The sequence below is a fragment of the Nannobrachium achirus genome (assembly GCF_963921795.1).
Source record: "Nannobrachium achirus genome assembly, chromosome: 9".
NCBI lineage: Eukaryota > Metazoa > Chordata > Actinopteri > Myctophiformes > Myctophidae > Nannobrachium > Nannobrachium achirus.
Window position 1 is genome coordinate 19,237,957 of NC_137818.1, and position 15,537 is coordinate 19,253,493.

The following is a 15,537-nucleotide window of genomic DNA, read 5'->3' on the forward strand; positions in this document are numbered from 1 at the left end:
CCCACTCTTAACTGGTGAGTAGCGGTGAGGTGAGTCTGACAAGGATAACATGGGAGTCTTGGTAGATTTTTGATTCTGTGGGGGGTATAATGATCTCCATATTTTGTCTTACGTTTTCATACTACAGTGTAATACAAAAGTAGTGTAAAAAAAAAAAAGCAGATTTACAATGGGTGGATGTCTGCACTCTGCACCCAAGCACAGCAGGGCACGCACGCCTTGGCTTTCTTGGGTTCCCTGCTTAAAGACACATGTTAGCCATGCTTACATCTGACATTACAGTGATTACACCACATGCTTCTAGAAATGCATCAGCATCACACTATTTTTCCAACAAGTTAGGCCTATAGGCCTACAACTGAGGAGAATTCATGATAAGTCACAAAGGTCATGTGTTGGATAGGGTACTATTATTATTCTCTTCTACTATTCTCTAATACTATATTACTCTATGAATTGAGTGCCTGTGCAAAACACAAGCCATAATGCTTTCCTGGGTTTAAATACTATTAGTAGGTCTACATTGTATCATGTAGGCCACTGTCTTGTGCTTTTCCTATGCAAAGTTTTAATCAATCAATCAATCAATCAATCAATCAATAAATAAATTCATATATAATCATATACCTCAAATAAGAGCTCAAAGCCTCACCTGTGGTCCTGCAGCACGTCCATCCGCTGCCACCTACTGGTAGCTGAATGCATTGCCACTCCATGACATGAAGGTACAGAATGTTTTTAAATAAATACTTGGTTCATATCAATTGTGTTTATCACAGTACATGCACAAGATCATAATTTTTACTATTTTGAACAACATACTTTTACTTATTTTTATATTTAACTGATTTATTTCGTATTTACATAAAAAGTTGCCACAGTCACCACTACACCAGACTGGTTTCCACTTGCCAGATGATAACCAACTAGCCAATCACAGCGCGACTGGCCCTCTGGGATATGGCATCTAATGGGATCTTTTTAACCTGGGAAAATAGCCAATCTACAAGCCCAAGACGCTTTGCGAACGTGACGTGTTGTGGGCTTATAGATCAGCTATTTCCAACCACGCGACGCCGTCGTGCGACGGAGCATAAATCAGGCTTTGAGACTCCTCCCAGGGTTGCCATGTCCGGGGGTTGCTTGCAATTATTAGTAGTTGTGCCCAAGTTGCGGGTTGAGGTGTTCAGGGGCTTGTCAGTCAGTCAATCAATCAATCAATCAATCAATCAATCAATCAATCAATCAATCAATCAAATGGTGTTTAAAAGAGTGGTTCTCATTCTTCTCAAACATTTTAATGTCAAGGACCCCCAAATGAATATGCATTTGTCTGCCTTCACCCTCTCCCCTTTCTCTGCTTTAATTATTGTTGATATTGTATGGTGTTTTTTTTTTATCAACTGATTAACAAGATTCTTTTGAAAACAGCAGATTGTGACGCGTTGTGAGCTTGTAGATCGGATATCATATTTTAAAATAGCCAATGTATATAGGTAGGTTTAAAGTGCTTATCTGGTCTGATTTCAAGGGCATTCTCAAACTTTGTTGTGTCAAAGACGGCCAAATTTATATATATTTGGCCACGGACCCCCATCTGACTTTTTTTTTGATAGGGGGTCCTAGGATCTCAGGGGACACTTTGAGGCATTGTGAGCTTGTAGATTGGCTTCGCTGACTTGAACCAAATGGACCCTTATGGGTCTGTAACTCTGAGAGAGTAGGCTACAAATGGAACCAAATTATGTTCCATTTGAACGTTCTATGAGTTAAATTAAAATTGATTTTACAATACAAATTAATTGGGGTACCAGAGATAGAAATTAAATGGGGGTTGTCCGGACTCAAACTGGGGATCCTTGAAATGAAAACGTTTGATAATCACTTCTAAAAATCTTCTCCTGTGGGGGTCCCTGGCGTATCTTTTAAAATGTGTGTCCGCCCGCCCACCCGCCCACGCACACACCCGCCTGCCTGCCTGCACACACACACACACACACACACACACACACACACACACACACACACACACACACACAGAGAGAGCTGGTTAAACATGTTGCCTCATGCTAGATGCAGAATAGATGAGCCTCAAGCTAGATGCAGAATAGATAGTAGATACACCATAAAAATGCTAATATACAGCATACGATTTGTGAAAGTGACAAACGGGCTTCACAGTTATGTTAGGTGTGTTCATATGCTAATTGTGATGCGATTTCAGATCAATTGCTCCAGCCACTGAGGAGAAACGCTGTTTCAGACAGACAGACAGACAGACAGACAGACAGACAGACAGACAGACAGACAGACAGACAGACACTCACTCAGACAGACATTCGCAAAATTATAGTATAGATGGGGTCCTTACTCCTTATCCTTGGCCTGAAGATTTCATTCATAGACCTGGTTGCTTATTTCTCTCACACAATCTGGCAACACAGACTCCTCCTCTTTCTCCGTCACGTGACACATAGAAAAAGCCTCGGACCAAAACATTGTTGATCCAGCAGTCAGAACTGAAGCACAACAACACCACCACACACCAGAAGAACACTAGTGTCCAACACGCTGAGTTATTAGTTAAACTAGCAATTTGCATAGCATTCCTGCCATACCTGTCAGCCAGACAGGCCGTTTCAATGCATCACAGGGGAGCAGAAACAACGCAGCGAGCTAATCGAAGATCATGGACGCGTACGATTTGTTTACAAGTTGCAAAAAGGGCGACATTTCTAGAGTCAGGTACGATATAAGAAAGTTGACGCACGTATAAACGTTTTGTGGGTTTTCATCTGTATACTATAAAATGCACCCTAAAATGCATCTCATACTAACATAATGATGTTGGGTTTACTTGGGTGGTCAGACATCACAAGTGCACGAACTTGAACTTGGCCTTGGTCTGGACATTTGCAACTAAAGCTAGCTAACTACTTAATTGTCACTTCATTATTATGGGGGATAATTAACCGTTATATCCAATTGTTAATAACACATCACATCAGCCAATGGAAGCTGAAACATCATGATCATCAATGTCCCTGATCATTGCCATCAGCTTCAAAGTAGGTCAACTCTCCCACAGCAGTGGTTTAAACTAGCTGTTAACGTTAGCCAAGTAAACAAGTTTGTCTGATGTGGGGATTGTGGAAGTCGTTATAGCCATGTCATGTTACAACTACAAGACAAGACCACCTGGTCTTACACTGATGTTACAGCTACTGAGAAACTAAGGAGACAGCTTATTGTAATTCAGTGCAGTTACTCATGCAGATATACATTTGTTTACACAAAGTTTCAAGCTGACAGGTAAACAAACTGGTCCCCTGGACTTTTTTTGTGTTGTCCTTATAGCTCAAATGTCTGACCTAACCTTGTGCTGTTTACATTTCTGTCTAGTAAAGTATTCAGTCAATCAATAAATCAGTCAATCAAACATGTTTTATTATTTAAAATCATAGTGTTCTTTCAGTAATACCAGATCATTTTTGTAAGTTACATAAAAAGGTTTTCTTAGCTTGTTTCACTGGGAATATCATACTGCAAAATTATATTAGAGTGTGTCCAGTGGTTTCTCTCTACCTTTTTGATTTTATTTGTAAATGTAATGCTAATAATAGTTTGTTGACTTCCTCATTAGATATCTTGTTGAACAGAGAGATGTGGACCTCAATCTAAAGGATAATTGGGACAGTACCCCGTTGTAAGTACAATATATTTAATTGGTAACATGATAAGTGGGCAGTGGGAGGGACATCTGGGCACCTCAATTTAAAATGTGCTATTTTGTTCAAACTAAAGTTTTACCAAAAAATATATATTTGGAAAATGGTCTTACATGATTAGAAAATGTGACAATTAAGGTCTAATACTTCTACAATTGCTACACAACTTGTATATCAAGTTGAAGTTGAAGGATACAATTAAGTCTGATAACAATGTGCAGTGCATGTTCACATCATGTATACTTTAAGACATTTTTCTAATATTACATCTTTTAGCATTTTGGTTTCTCTCAAGGTGCCCAGATGTCCCCAGTGCCCATCTATCCTGTATCTGTTCATTTAAGGACATTCTCTGGTCATCACATGTAGCATCATCAGATGACCCCGGTTATCATTTGAAATGTAACCATGTATTTTCTCCAGGTATTATGCTTGCCTCTGTGGCCATGAGGAACTGGTCCAGTATCTGTTGGCTACTGGTAAGTCTGTTTGTTTATTACTTCCTTGTTTGGCATGTACAGTAACTGCATAAAACGTTACACCAGTGCTGAGAAGTGGTGTCAGGCACTACAAATCCCAGTCCCCCTTTAAACATATGAACCCCTGTGTCCCTTTTGTGTGGCAAACGTTTGGTTACTAGCTGTGTTGTGAGCTTGTAGGGCTGTTTGCTGCAAAGAGCTTTGGCGTAGAGCACAAACAGGAAGGGGCACTAGTTTAGAGCCCTGGGGGACTCTTGTCAAGTAACTATGTTTGGTATGTATGGTTTAAATAGTTTTACACTGAGCAGAGAAACACATACAAACTTTTGACATTGATCCACTTTGGGAACAACCTTTCAAAAAACAAATAAACCTGACCTTCAGGTTTGACCTTTTAAGTTTGCTTGAGGTCATAGGTCACATTACCAGATTAAAGACTATTGCCAGCAATTGTTATAGTGGAAAATATGTCATTGTTACTGATGAGATTGACCTCCAAAAGCTTTGTACCCTAATGATCTCTCTGATAGATGGGATGGAATGGCGCAGAAATAGAACAAACATGTTCTTCTTATTTTTAACACATGGGATGCCTAACACGTCCACACACATGATAACGATTCCCCCCGTGGAGTGCCGCAGCCCCGTTATCACCTTCAGAGACTTGTTAACTGGTTAATGGTTAATGGTAACCGATGTGTTGCCGCGGCCGGGAGACGGGAGTACGCGAAAAAACGATTCCTCACGGAATCCACAGACTTCCGGTGCCCATTGCATTGTATTCATTCTGGCTACAGAAACATGGATATATCTATCCATATCGCCTGTTTGGTCAAAACGGTCTGTTTTCTGTGGACCATAGCTTACATGCAGATCATCGCGGCTGTATTTTTGGAGCGGTGAAAGCGCTCCCAATAGACAGGTATGTCCGTGGGTGGCTATGTCTGTAGCCTGGCAATACCTTGAGTGGCCACACAAGTTAAAGGAGGGGCGCTGTTGTGCAGGCACACATACACACACACACACACACACACACACACACACACACACACACACACACACACACACACACACATGCAGCAACACTCACCCCCCCCCCCCCCCCACACACACACACACACGCACGCACGCACGCACACACACACACACGCGCGCACGCAGCAACACTCACCCCCCCACACACACACACACACAACATCATGACACCCCCCCCCCCACCCACACTCACGCAGCAACACTCACCCCCCCCCCCCCCCACACACACACAACAGCATGACACACACACACACCCCCCCACCCACACTCACTACACAAACGCACACACACACACACACACACGCACGCGCACGTACCAACACTAACCCCCCCCCCCCCACACACACACACACACACACACACACACAACAGCATGACACATTAAAAAGCTAGCAACATCACTGCATTATAGATCTAGGACAGAATTCATAGATTTAGAACACATAGAATCAAAAACATAGACCTGGAACTGCTCAAATTCACCGCTCCACTTCGAACCAAGGTTTGATTTTTTCTTCTCCGCGTGAAAAAAATACTTTGAACGGCCAAGAACGGGAGCCGCCATGCGGCGCCACCGAAAATCAGGTAAATAAAATGGGAAAAGCCATGGCAGTTAATCTATATTAGTTATGGCAAAACTATGGCAGCATAAGTGTTAAGTAATTTACACACATCTTGACAGTTGTGGCTGAAAAAGATTTAGACCTGTTTTGTGACCTTTAATCGTAACCCTTGTTGTAGCCCCAAAATGTATCTGGTTTTCTAGGGAACGTTTTGCTGGCCTTTCCTGAAAGTTTGTGACATTATTTTCCCTATAATAAATCAACAAGCAGACATTCAAACTGGACAAAAACAGTACTGGGAACCAAAATCAGAAAACAGCTGCATGTAGTAGAAGACCTCTCATTCTCAAATAATGGACATTGAAATAATATGATCACAAGATACCGTTGTATAAAAGTACCTTTTTTCTTTTCACATTCTTTGTTTTCAGGTGCCAAGTGTGAAGCCAACACATTTGATGGGGAGAGGTGTATGTATGGTTCCCTGAGTGACTCCATTCGACGCCTGCTCAAAGAGTACAAATGCATCACGGCCCAAACCATGCAACGTGACTATTTTGACTACTTCATGCACACGTAAGGATCCAGTGGCTGGCTTCTACTCTGGGGAAATAACATTTCAGTTAACCCATTTTATCTTAATATATTTGGTCCTTAACAATACTCATTATAAGATGGCACACTTTCTACTGTCTACTTTTTCGTCTCATTGGTGGACTATGGACAGTTCAGAAACCTGCCTACCAATGGCATCATTGATGGGGATTCCAAGATAATAGAAACAACCTGCTTTCTCTTCCTTCAAAGATAATGTGCTGAGAAAGAAGCCATCGTTCTTGCATTACAAAAAAAAATCTTGTTTGAAATGACCAAACCTAGCCTACCGATGGTGTCATTGGTAGGCAGGTTTCTGAACGGTCCACAGCCCTCCTCTGAGACACAGAGTGGGTAGAAAGAAATGGTGACAAACTGACAATAAATAACTTATAATGAGCCTTAGTGAGGACCAATTATATGAAGATGAGGTACTTCGTTACTTTAGCTTGCGCTGTGTTCTTAATGTTCATGTGGTTTTTCGCAGTGACCACACATCTCACCCAATAATATATTTTTGATGTGCTTGTGGTGTATTAGGTTACTTGAGCAGGGTCAGTTCAGTGATGTCAAGTTTCTGGTTCACGGAGAGACGTTCCGGGCCCACCGCTGTGTCCTCAGCGCGCGCTCCGAGTACTTCACCGCTATGTTTGAAACCAAATGGAAAGGAAAGGACATGATCACCCTAAAGCATCCTTTGGTAAGGAACTATACTATACTCTAGCTCTGTGCTTATTTGCTTGTACATTGTATTCTTGTCAGATTTACCCATTGAGACCAGAGGACGAAAATCCTAAAAGTTTTCTGAAAAACATATGTTGTGATGTATCGTTGCTGTCGGGCAGAAACCTCATCTACATATACGTTTTTTCGTGAATGAACGCCCTAATTGATCACACTTCAACGTCACACAAAAGCCTCCAAATTAGCAGATCCACAACCTCGAAACATGGCACGAAGCGACGCTTTAAGCTTGTAGATCTGCTACTTTTGCTACTCTAGAATTTGAATCCTGTAAAGTAACAGTTTTGGACAGTTTCCACCCGACAGAGACGATATAGAATCTAACATGACACAGAAGCTTTCCCGGTTTTGATGGGTTGCCATGGCTAATATTTGTAGCTTATTATAGCTATGACAATAAAAGCTCTTTTGATTTCAGATCAACTCTGCAGCTTTTGGGGGCATCCTGCAGTATTTCTATACAGGTGAGTGTGTAGAAGCTGACTATTTTCAGGCACACTGTTTTTCTGATATTATTAAGACTTTACCAGTAAAACTGTATTTGTTAGTACCATGAAGCCATTTGTGGGTGGAAATTGAAGACTTGCGAAATGTCTAATAAAGAAATAAATAAAATTTTATATATATTGTTACTAGGCTATCCAAGGATGGGGCCTGCACAATGCTTACACATGCATTTCTATCAATTGTTATACCACACACATCTTTATTTATTACGTTTTATATCAATATACCGGTATTGTATATGATATATTATGTACAATATATGGCTGAAGTGTGAGTAGTGTATTAAAAGGTGTTCTGGTCCTTTTTTAAATTCCTGTCGTGTCTTTGTTTTCTCAATGTTTGACCTGCAGGGCGGATGGATATTGATGTGATCCTTGTGGAGGACTGCAAACGCCTGGCTAAACAGTGCAAAATGGGAGACCTCATCGAAGAGCTGGAGATTAAGTGTAAACAAGTGTATGAATTTGGTAAGTCAAGCCTTTTGCACATTTTACAGTGGAAACATGGTTACATTTTCAAAAGACGCTGGGGCAAATATTCTGCAAAAATAGATCTATAAGCTAACAACGTTGCATTGTGAACTTGTAGATGTAGATTGGTTGTTTCCGGTGAAGAGATCATTTGGTGTAGAGGGGAAAAGAAAAGGAGAAGGGGGTCTAGTGTCAAAAGAAGTATATAGGCCAGGGTTTAAAATCTCCTCCCATGTTATGAAATAATGGCTTGTTATAGGCAAAGGGTGGCCAGTGGACCAGAACAGGCCCACCAAACATAACATCAGGCCTGGCATATTAGTTTGTAAATCATTTTGAAGATCTTTCAGACAGTCTCATATTTAGGCTCTAATGTCCAAATTGAGAGTCAAATTGTATTGGAAGAAGGCTTAATTTTATTTTTAAATAGAAAAATCTTGAAAGTGTTTTTTACACAAATATTCTTTTCTGGGGGATCCCTGGCACAACACATTTTCAGATGGGGGTCCTCGGCAAAATACATATCATTTTTGGGGGTCCTTGACATGAAAAAGTTTGAGAACTACTGATTTAGAAGGCATTTGTAGAATCCTCCTCAGGTCTTAATGGGTTAAACAATGTATAATTTCTCTCTGAAGAGACCTTGAACACTCTAAGAGATCTCGTTCTATGAAAGAGCTCTTGTTCATTATCTCTATTCAAAAAGGAGTATGACTGCTCCAGATTTAATGCCCTTACATTCAAGGACGTAGCCTGCACAATGTGATCACAATGGTATTTCTGTTTGCACATCTAACATACAGTTTGATTACACATGCAGTTGAATCAGTATGCAATTATACCAACACATATTTGTTATTAACCTTTATAGCAATACATTTAGTTTTGTATATAAGGCTTTCTCTCACATGTCCCAGTTCTTAGATTAGCAATAAATTAGCAATTATATTATAGTTGGTGTGACTTTGAACTATTTTTAAAACTATTTTTATAATTTATAGCTATAGTTACAGTGTGTGAATGGCCCTGTGTAGAGTATTATATTGTGGTGTAGAGCGTGTGGTTTTCATCATTTGTTGGGTATTTTTAATTTAGTTTATTTTCTTTTTATTTCGTTCATATTATCCAAAATCGTTACTTTACAGGAAATTAAAAAAAACATAACCGGTGTTCATGTCGTTTCATTTCGTCACAAACTCTTGCTAATGAAAAACATTTTCAGAAATATCACAACGCACTGTGAGATTGAAGATTGGGAGATTCTTCTCCCCGACTAGAACGATTTTCTATTTTCCCTCTAATTTCAGCCTATCCCCCTGTCTTCTCCCTCCAGTATCTAATAAACCAGGAACCTGTGTGAAGGTGCTTACCCTGGAGCCCCATAACTCTCAGCTACAAGAAGAGATTGCCCAGCTAGCAGATTGTGCACTTCCTGCACAGTTAAGAGTAAGAATATGACAAAAATGATGAGCGATTCTCATTGTATAATTGTTTTTATAAACTTGTAAACGTGGAATTCACTACATTTTATATCTTGTGTGCATTTGACTCCAGGTGGGATTTGGTGAGCTTCCCTTTGATGGAATTGACAACTTCCCTAGTTATCATGACATCTGCTTCAGAGTCGATGGGTTTAACTTCCTGTGTCACAAGGTAAGGCACTACACAGTAAAAAGGCTTAGTGTTCATTTAAGAGTGACCGTTTGCATGAGGTCAGTCTGTTGCTCTCCCCAGGTTGGCAAAGTCGCGCCCAGTCGTGGGAGATATATATATATATATATATATATATATATATATATATATATATATATATATGGGGCCTCGTGGCGCTGTGGAAACCTAGAACAGGAGGGAAGCTCTTCTTCTGCAGAAAAATGATTTATTTTTTTATTTTTTTCGTGTTGTTTTTCATTGCAGTGCATGTGCAGGACACAGGTGCATCCTGTATTACGAGTTCTCTGAGACCTGCAAAAGTATTTTCTGTTTACAAAAGAGTCGGAAGGACGGGGATACCCCTGTTGTTGAACAAACACACCATAGCAATGCTTACTCTTGGAATAAAAGCTATTTAACACTTATTTTACCAAAGAAAATCACTTACGGCACATTACAATGTGTACAGAGTGAGTCCTCCTCACATTCACTTTTTAAATGTCACCGGCTAAAAAGTTGAGTGTTTGTTTGTGTGTGTGTGTGTGTGTACGTGTCCCTGCATGTTCAGGCATTTTTCTGTGGACGCAGCGACTACTTCAAAGCCCTGCTAGAGGACCACTTCAGCGAGGGGGAGACGCTGCCTTCCCAGCCCAGCACCGCGGTGCTCACCCTTCACAACATCTCCCATGACATCTTCATCCGCATTCTATACTACATCTACAGTGACGACACAGAGGTGTGTTCAGTCAAATGGACTCGCTGTTATTAGGGTAATGTTTTTGTAGGTTTGTAGGGTCAAATCTTTGAATATATATGTCTGAAATCTTTGCTTCTGGGGATCCCTGGAACAAAGTATTTAGAGATGGGGGTCGGCGGCCAAATACATTTAATTTCGGGGATCCTTGACATGAATACGTTTGAGAAACACTGAATAGAAACATAATGGTTTTCAGAAATCTGGATTTAGAAGACATTTGTAGAATCAGCCGAATGTTTTAATGGTTCAAAGGTTCGGAGCCCTGGTTGTAATTGACGTTTTTAATAGATTTTATTTTTATGTTCAGTTAACTCCAGAGAACGTGGTTGACGTGCTGTGCATGGCTGACATGTACCTGCTCCCGGGCCTGAAGCGGCTGTGTGGGAAGACTCTGGCCAAGACCATATGCCAGGACAACGTTCTGCAGATCTGGAAGACGGCCAAGCTCTTCCTCCTGTCTCGTCTGGAGGACCAGTGCACAGAGTTCATGGCCAAGATCATCGAGAGGGTAATTAACATTTTCATTTTGGGGATTCTCCTATTATCCTATGTGCCTTTTGATAACATTCTTAACCACTTGAACCCTAGCGACCCTGTTCTGAGGTGAACCTTTGGAGAAGAATAGGCGATCTATCTCGAAACGATTGACTAACGTCTATTTTCGGCTAAGATATTGTAGTCGAGTCCCCCAGGAAGCGCCCCAAGTATAAAGCCCAGGCCACTCTGGTCAACTACATAATGTAGGGTTCAAGTGGTTATGGTAAGGTGTGCATCGCCCTTCATTCAAGCCATTCCCAATAGAGGGTATGCACAATACATGACATCATCGTACCTGTAAGTCAAGTGGGAACGCCTACTGAGTGGCAAAAACAGAGTCAGTAGGAGTCATGAGAACAAGTCAGCAGGAGTCATGAGGAGTTAGCAGGAGTGCAATCTGGCTAGCCATCGTCAAAGAAATGAGAAAAACGGCACCCTCTCTGTTCCAGAGAATCTGTTCTTGAGAGATTAGTAGAAGTGAGGAGGTGCGCTTCCAAACTCCAATGCTTCATGCTGCTTTATGTTTTGCCACTCAATCTGTCCATGGTGCTGATCCTGAGTGGCATTATGATGCATGTGCACTGTGCAGAGCTGCCCCCTAGGCGACTACGGTGGGTAAAAACAAATGATGGTCTGGTTGAGGGGGCGTGGCTCCTTCATGACCACCCCCTCCCCTCCCTGTGACGCCAGTCCTGTCATTGTGGTCCTTGCTGCTACCAATTCTCTGCACGCACGCACACACACACACACACACACACACACACACACACACACACACACACACACACACACACACACACACACACACACACACACACACTGTTGGCCCGGGGAGGGTGTAGACAACTCCATGCCTCCTCCGATACCCATGGAGTCACCAGCTAGCTGGCCAGTGCTTTGGACATTATCTCTCGCTGGCTTCCCACCCGCCAACACGAACAAGCTGTCCAAAACGTGTCTGCTAGAGTGTGCCCGGCCAGGCCAGAAGCACCGCCGCCAGGACCTGAAGCCAGGTCAATTAAATGGACAAAATCAAATTCTAATTAATACAATTTTTGCTGTGTAAAAGTTAATGACTTAAAACTCATGTTTGTGAACCCTGAACTGGCTTGTGTGATTTTATTTTGTTTCCATTACTGGGGCTGCCAGGGTATATTGTACAATGTGTTAATTAGTGTGGTTGCCTACAGGGAAACCTGTAGGCAGGTTTCCCTGTAAAATAGTTTAACTATGAGATTGTAGGCTGCAAAATGGACCCTTTAATAATACATTTCATTTTGAACTACTGAGAGTGTACACATGTGGTCTCTCACAGGCCAATTTGGTTACATTTGTACACTCTAAGTTAAAGTTACGACCACGGATAAGGGACAACTTTTGCTATTTACATACTAGTCTGTTTCTAAACAACACAACATCCCTTTCTTTTTTCATACAAATGAAAGGAAATGACCTAAAAGACATTAGACATTATGAAAAGGTGACACCTGGTGGTAGCAGAATGAAAGTGCACAGTGATCACAGACACCAGAAGTGGAGGAAGCTGCTGCTGTACTCCATCGACAGTACAGTCACATTGACAGTATATAAAGTGATAACAGAAAAGTCACTAGTATAGAGCCCTGAGAGACTCCTGTCAACCATATATAGGGTCTAAGTGTTTTTTTTTTTTGTAAAGGCGTCTGAAACATCTCCTACTTGCAGGGGTGAACGCCATGCTGGCTTGTGGTGGATTTCTTTTTCAACATCCATTTTTGTCACGGACAGACAACATGAATGGACAATAATATTACCAGAAACGCATAAAGAGCTATAATAGCCTTAAATGACCTACAGGTCTGTACCTCTGAGAGTGTTCAAATGCAACCAAATTGACCCAAGTTACAGGTCCTTTTGGTTTGTGTGCTCAGATGTGCTGCGGAGCATTCTATGCTAGTACTGTACGTGAGCGACACAGTGTCGTTGTTGCTTCCGTGTCGTTGTAGCTACGCCCAGGCTCCACTTCAATGCATGTGGACGGGGCTTTGTGGCGCTGTGGAAACCTAGAACGGGAGGAAAGCGCTCTTCTTCTGCAGAAAAAGAATGGGACCGAATGGGGAACTGATGTTTTGTTTCCGGGTTATTTCGTCTCCTGGCAACTCCGAGGAGCGATCAACGGATAGACAACGGTGATATTAATACGTTTATTAAATAAAGATACTAAAGGCCTGTCCATTCTTTGACCGAAATGTTCGGTGAGTTGGACTTTGCCACGTGCAAATTTCCGAACTCTCATTCGGTCTAATGCTTTTCAGAAGTCGCTAGTGACGTCATTTTGTAGTCGAACCGGACCTTTTGACCGAAAAGGGTGGTTTCGGTGAAAGTATGGACAGCCTTAATGATCTCCGTTTTTGGCAGAGCTTTTAGACTAAATTTAAAAAGGCTGGGCAGCAAATGTGTTAAGAGAACCTGGAGACTAGACATTCCATAATTATTACGAGTCTTACTATTAAATTATAAAATTGATAAATGATAAAAATAAGAACATTATCAGTGATGTTACTAGGTTTTCAATGTAATGGGTCCCGGGACCCACAGGTGGTCATTCAAATGGTTCCCAGAAAAGTTTTATGAGTCCTCAATACAATGTTTTCGAGCACTGTGAGCTTGTAGATCGGCTATTTTCAAAATGTTTGCCTATTTCTTATATTTATTTTACAATTTGGCTAATGTTTGAACTTAGAACTAGGATTTCTAAATACACTAGGCTACAGACACCCATTTAATTATATTTATCTCACTGGGACCCCAATTTATATTAAATTTTAAAATACTAGAATACAAATGGAACAGGTCCATTTGGTTCCATTTGTTCACCGAGTTACAGACCCATAAAGTTCTATTTGGTTCCTAACTATCATTTATCTGGGGACCCCCTGGAACTCCCTCAAGGACCCAGGACCCCACTTTGAGAACCACTAGTGAAAATAGTTTTTAGCTGTTCCAGGTTTAACTGATAATAAATCTTTACAGTGTTTATCTTACACAATACATTAAAAAACGAATTAAACTATCTAAACTAATATAGCAACTTAAGTAGAAGAAGTAAATTATTTTAACATGGACTCCAATGGAGGCGCATCCCCGGGACCCCAGGACCATGACATGAATGAGTCCCTGGGCGACTTGAATGAGTTTTTTGATGCGGGATGCGCACGTAATGACATCACTGCATTATAATGGTCAATGGTGTGTGAAACAGAAGACATTTTTCTCTGTGTACGGACATGTTGAGGACCCATGCCTCCTTGTCCTCCCTCTCTTTCACACAGCTGGTGGAGAACCCGGAGTTCGCCGAGATGATCCGGGAGGACGCGGCGTCGGTGGAGAACCGGCACAAGACGGACTCCATCCCGCTGGTGGACGACATCCGCTTCCACATCGCCAGCGACGTGCAGACCTACAGCGCCATCGAGGAGGCCAACCAGAAGCTGCTGGCCCTGGAGACGCTGCTGGCCAACATCGACCTGGAATGCTGAACCAAAAACATGGTTGCACACTGTTGCACAAAAGCTGGTTGCACACTGTTGCACAAAAGCTGGTTGCACACTGTTGCACAAAAGCTGGTTGCACACTGCTGCGGTTTTTGTGTGAAATCCGAAATCTGCAAAAACCCTTTTTTCGGGCAAAGAAGAGAGAGAGGGGAGAGTGAGAGAGCAAGGGTCCCAGTGGCGACAAACATCTGAAAAAATCTATCCTGGGGCGAAAATAAATACGAAACGGGCAGAAGTGTGCAAACGTGATTGACATAACGTGAGGTTGATTTTTTTAATTTACGTCCTCCGATATTTGCGCCGATATTCGGCCGAAAAAACGCAGCAGTGTGACCTTAAGACCTGGAATTACTTTATACTTTAGTTATTAAAAAATAGCAGATCTTTTTTTTTTTGCAAGTCTTTGAATATATATTTTTCAAAGTAAACTTTTGTAACTCAAATCTCTGCTTCTGGGGGGGGGGGGGGGGGGGGACGACGACGACGAAGACAACATATTTTGAGATGGGGGGTCTGCGGGCAAATACATGAAATTTTGGGGGTCCTCAACATGACATTTATAGAATCGGGTCAAAATATTCAAAGACTTGCACACATTTTCTAGATTTTTCAAAAATAGCAGATCTATAGGCTCGCAGTGCTGTGAGCTTGTATATCTGCTATTTTTCAATAGTTAAAGCATAAAATAATGCTTAAAGTGGTTCAAATCTAAAGTTACACAGATTTACGTTTAGGTCTAAATGTGGTTAAAGTTCTCCTCCAGCCCAGTTATACAGATCAATCTCAAGAAATTAGAATATTGTGTAAAAGTAGATTTTCTTGAAACTTTCATGTATTCTAGATACATTGCACATTCATTGAATTATTTCAAACCTTTTTTGTTAAAATTTGGAATTTATATGGCATACAGCACAGGAAAATCAAAAGTCCACGTTTC

At 41.4% G+C, this 15,537-nt stretch overlaps 1 protein-coding gene across 1 annotated transcript; it reads left to right on the top strand.

Annotated features, from left to right (window-relative positions):
* The first annotated feature begins 2,505 nt into the window (after window positions 1-2,505).
* Window positions 2,506-15,029, top strand: abtb1 (ankyrin repeat and BTB (POZ) domain containing 1). The gene is made up of 12 exons (XM_080732468.1): window positions 2,506-2,745; window positions 3,644-3,706; window positions 4,152-4,207; window positions 6,237-6,381; window positions 6,940-7,099; window positions 7,562-7,607; window positions 8,001-8,117; window positions 9,454-9,566; window positions 9,675-9,773; window positions 10,342-10,509; window positions 10,838-11,038; window positions 14,379-15,029. The coding sequence occupies exons 1-12, from the start codon at window positions 2,690-2,692 to the stop codon at window positions 14,583-14,585; spliced, it is 1,431 nt and encodes a 476-aa protein (XP_080588594.1). The 5' UTR covers window positions 2,506-2,689; the 3' UTR covers window positions 14,586-15,029.
* Window positions 15,030-15,537: the final 508 nt, after the last annotated feature.

Coding starts and splice junctions, on each gene's coding strand:
- abtb1 (XM_080732468.1), top strand. CDS start 2,690: ATGGACGCGTACGATTTGTTTACAAGTTGCAAAAAGGGCGACATTTCT. Junction 3,707..4,151: donor AATTGGGACAGTACCCCGTT/GTAAGTACAATA, acceptor TATTTTCTCCAG/GTATTATGCTTGCCTCTGTG. Junction 9,774..10,341: donor TTAACTTCCTGTGTCACAAG/GTAAGGCACTAC, acceptor CTGCATGTTCAG/GCATTTTTCTGTGGACGCAG.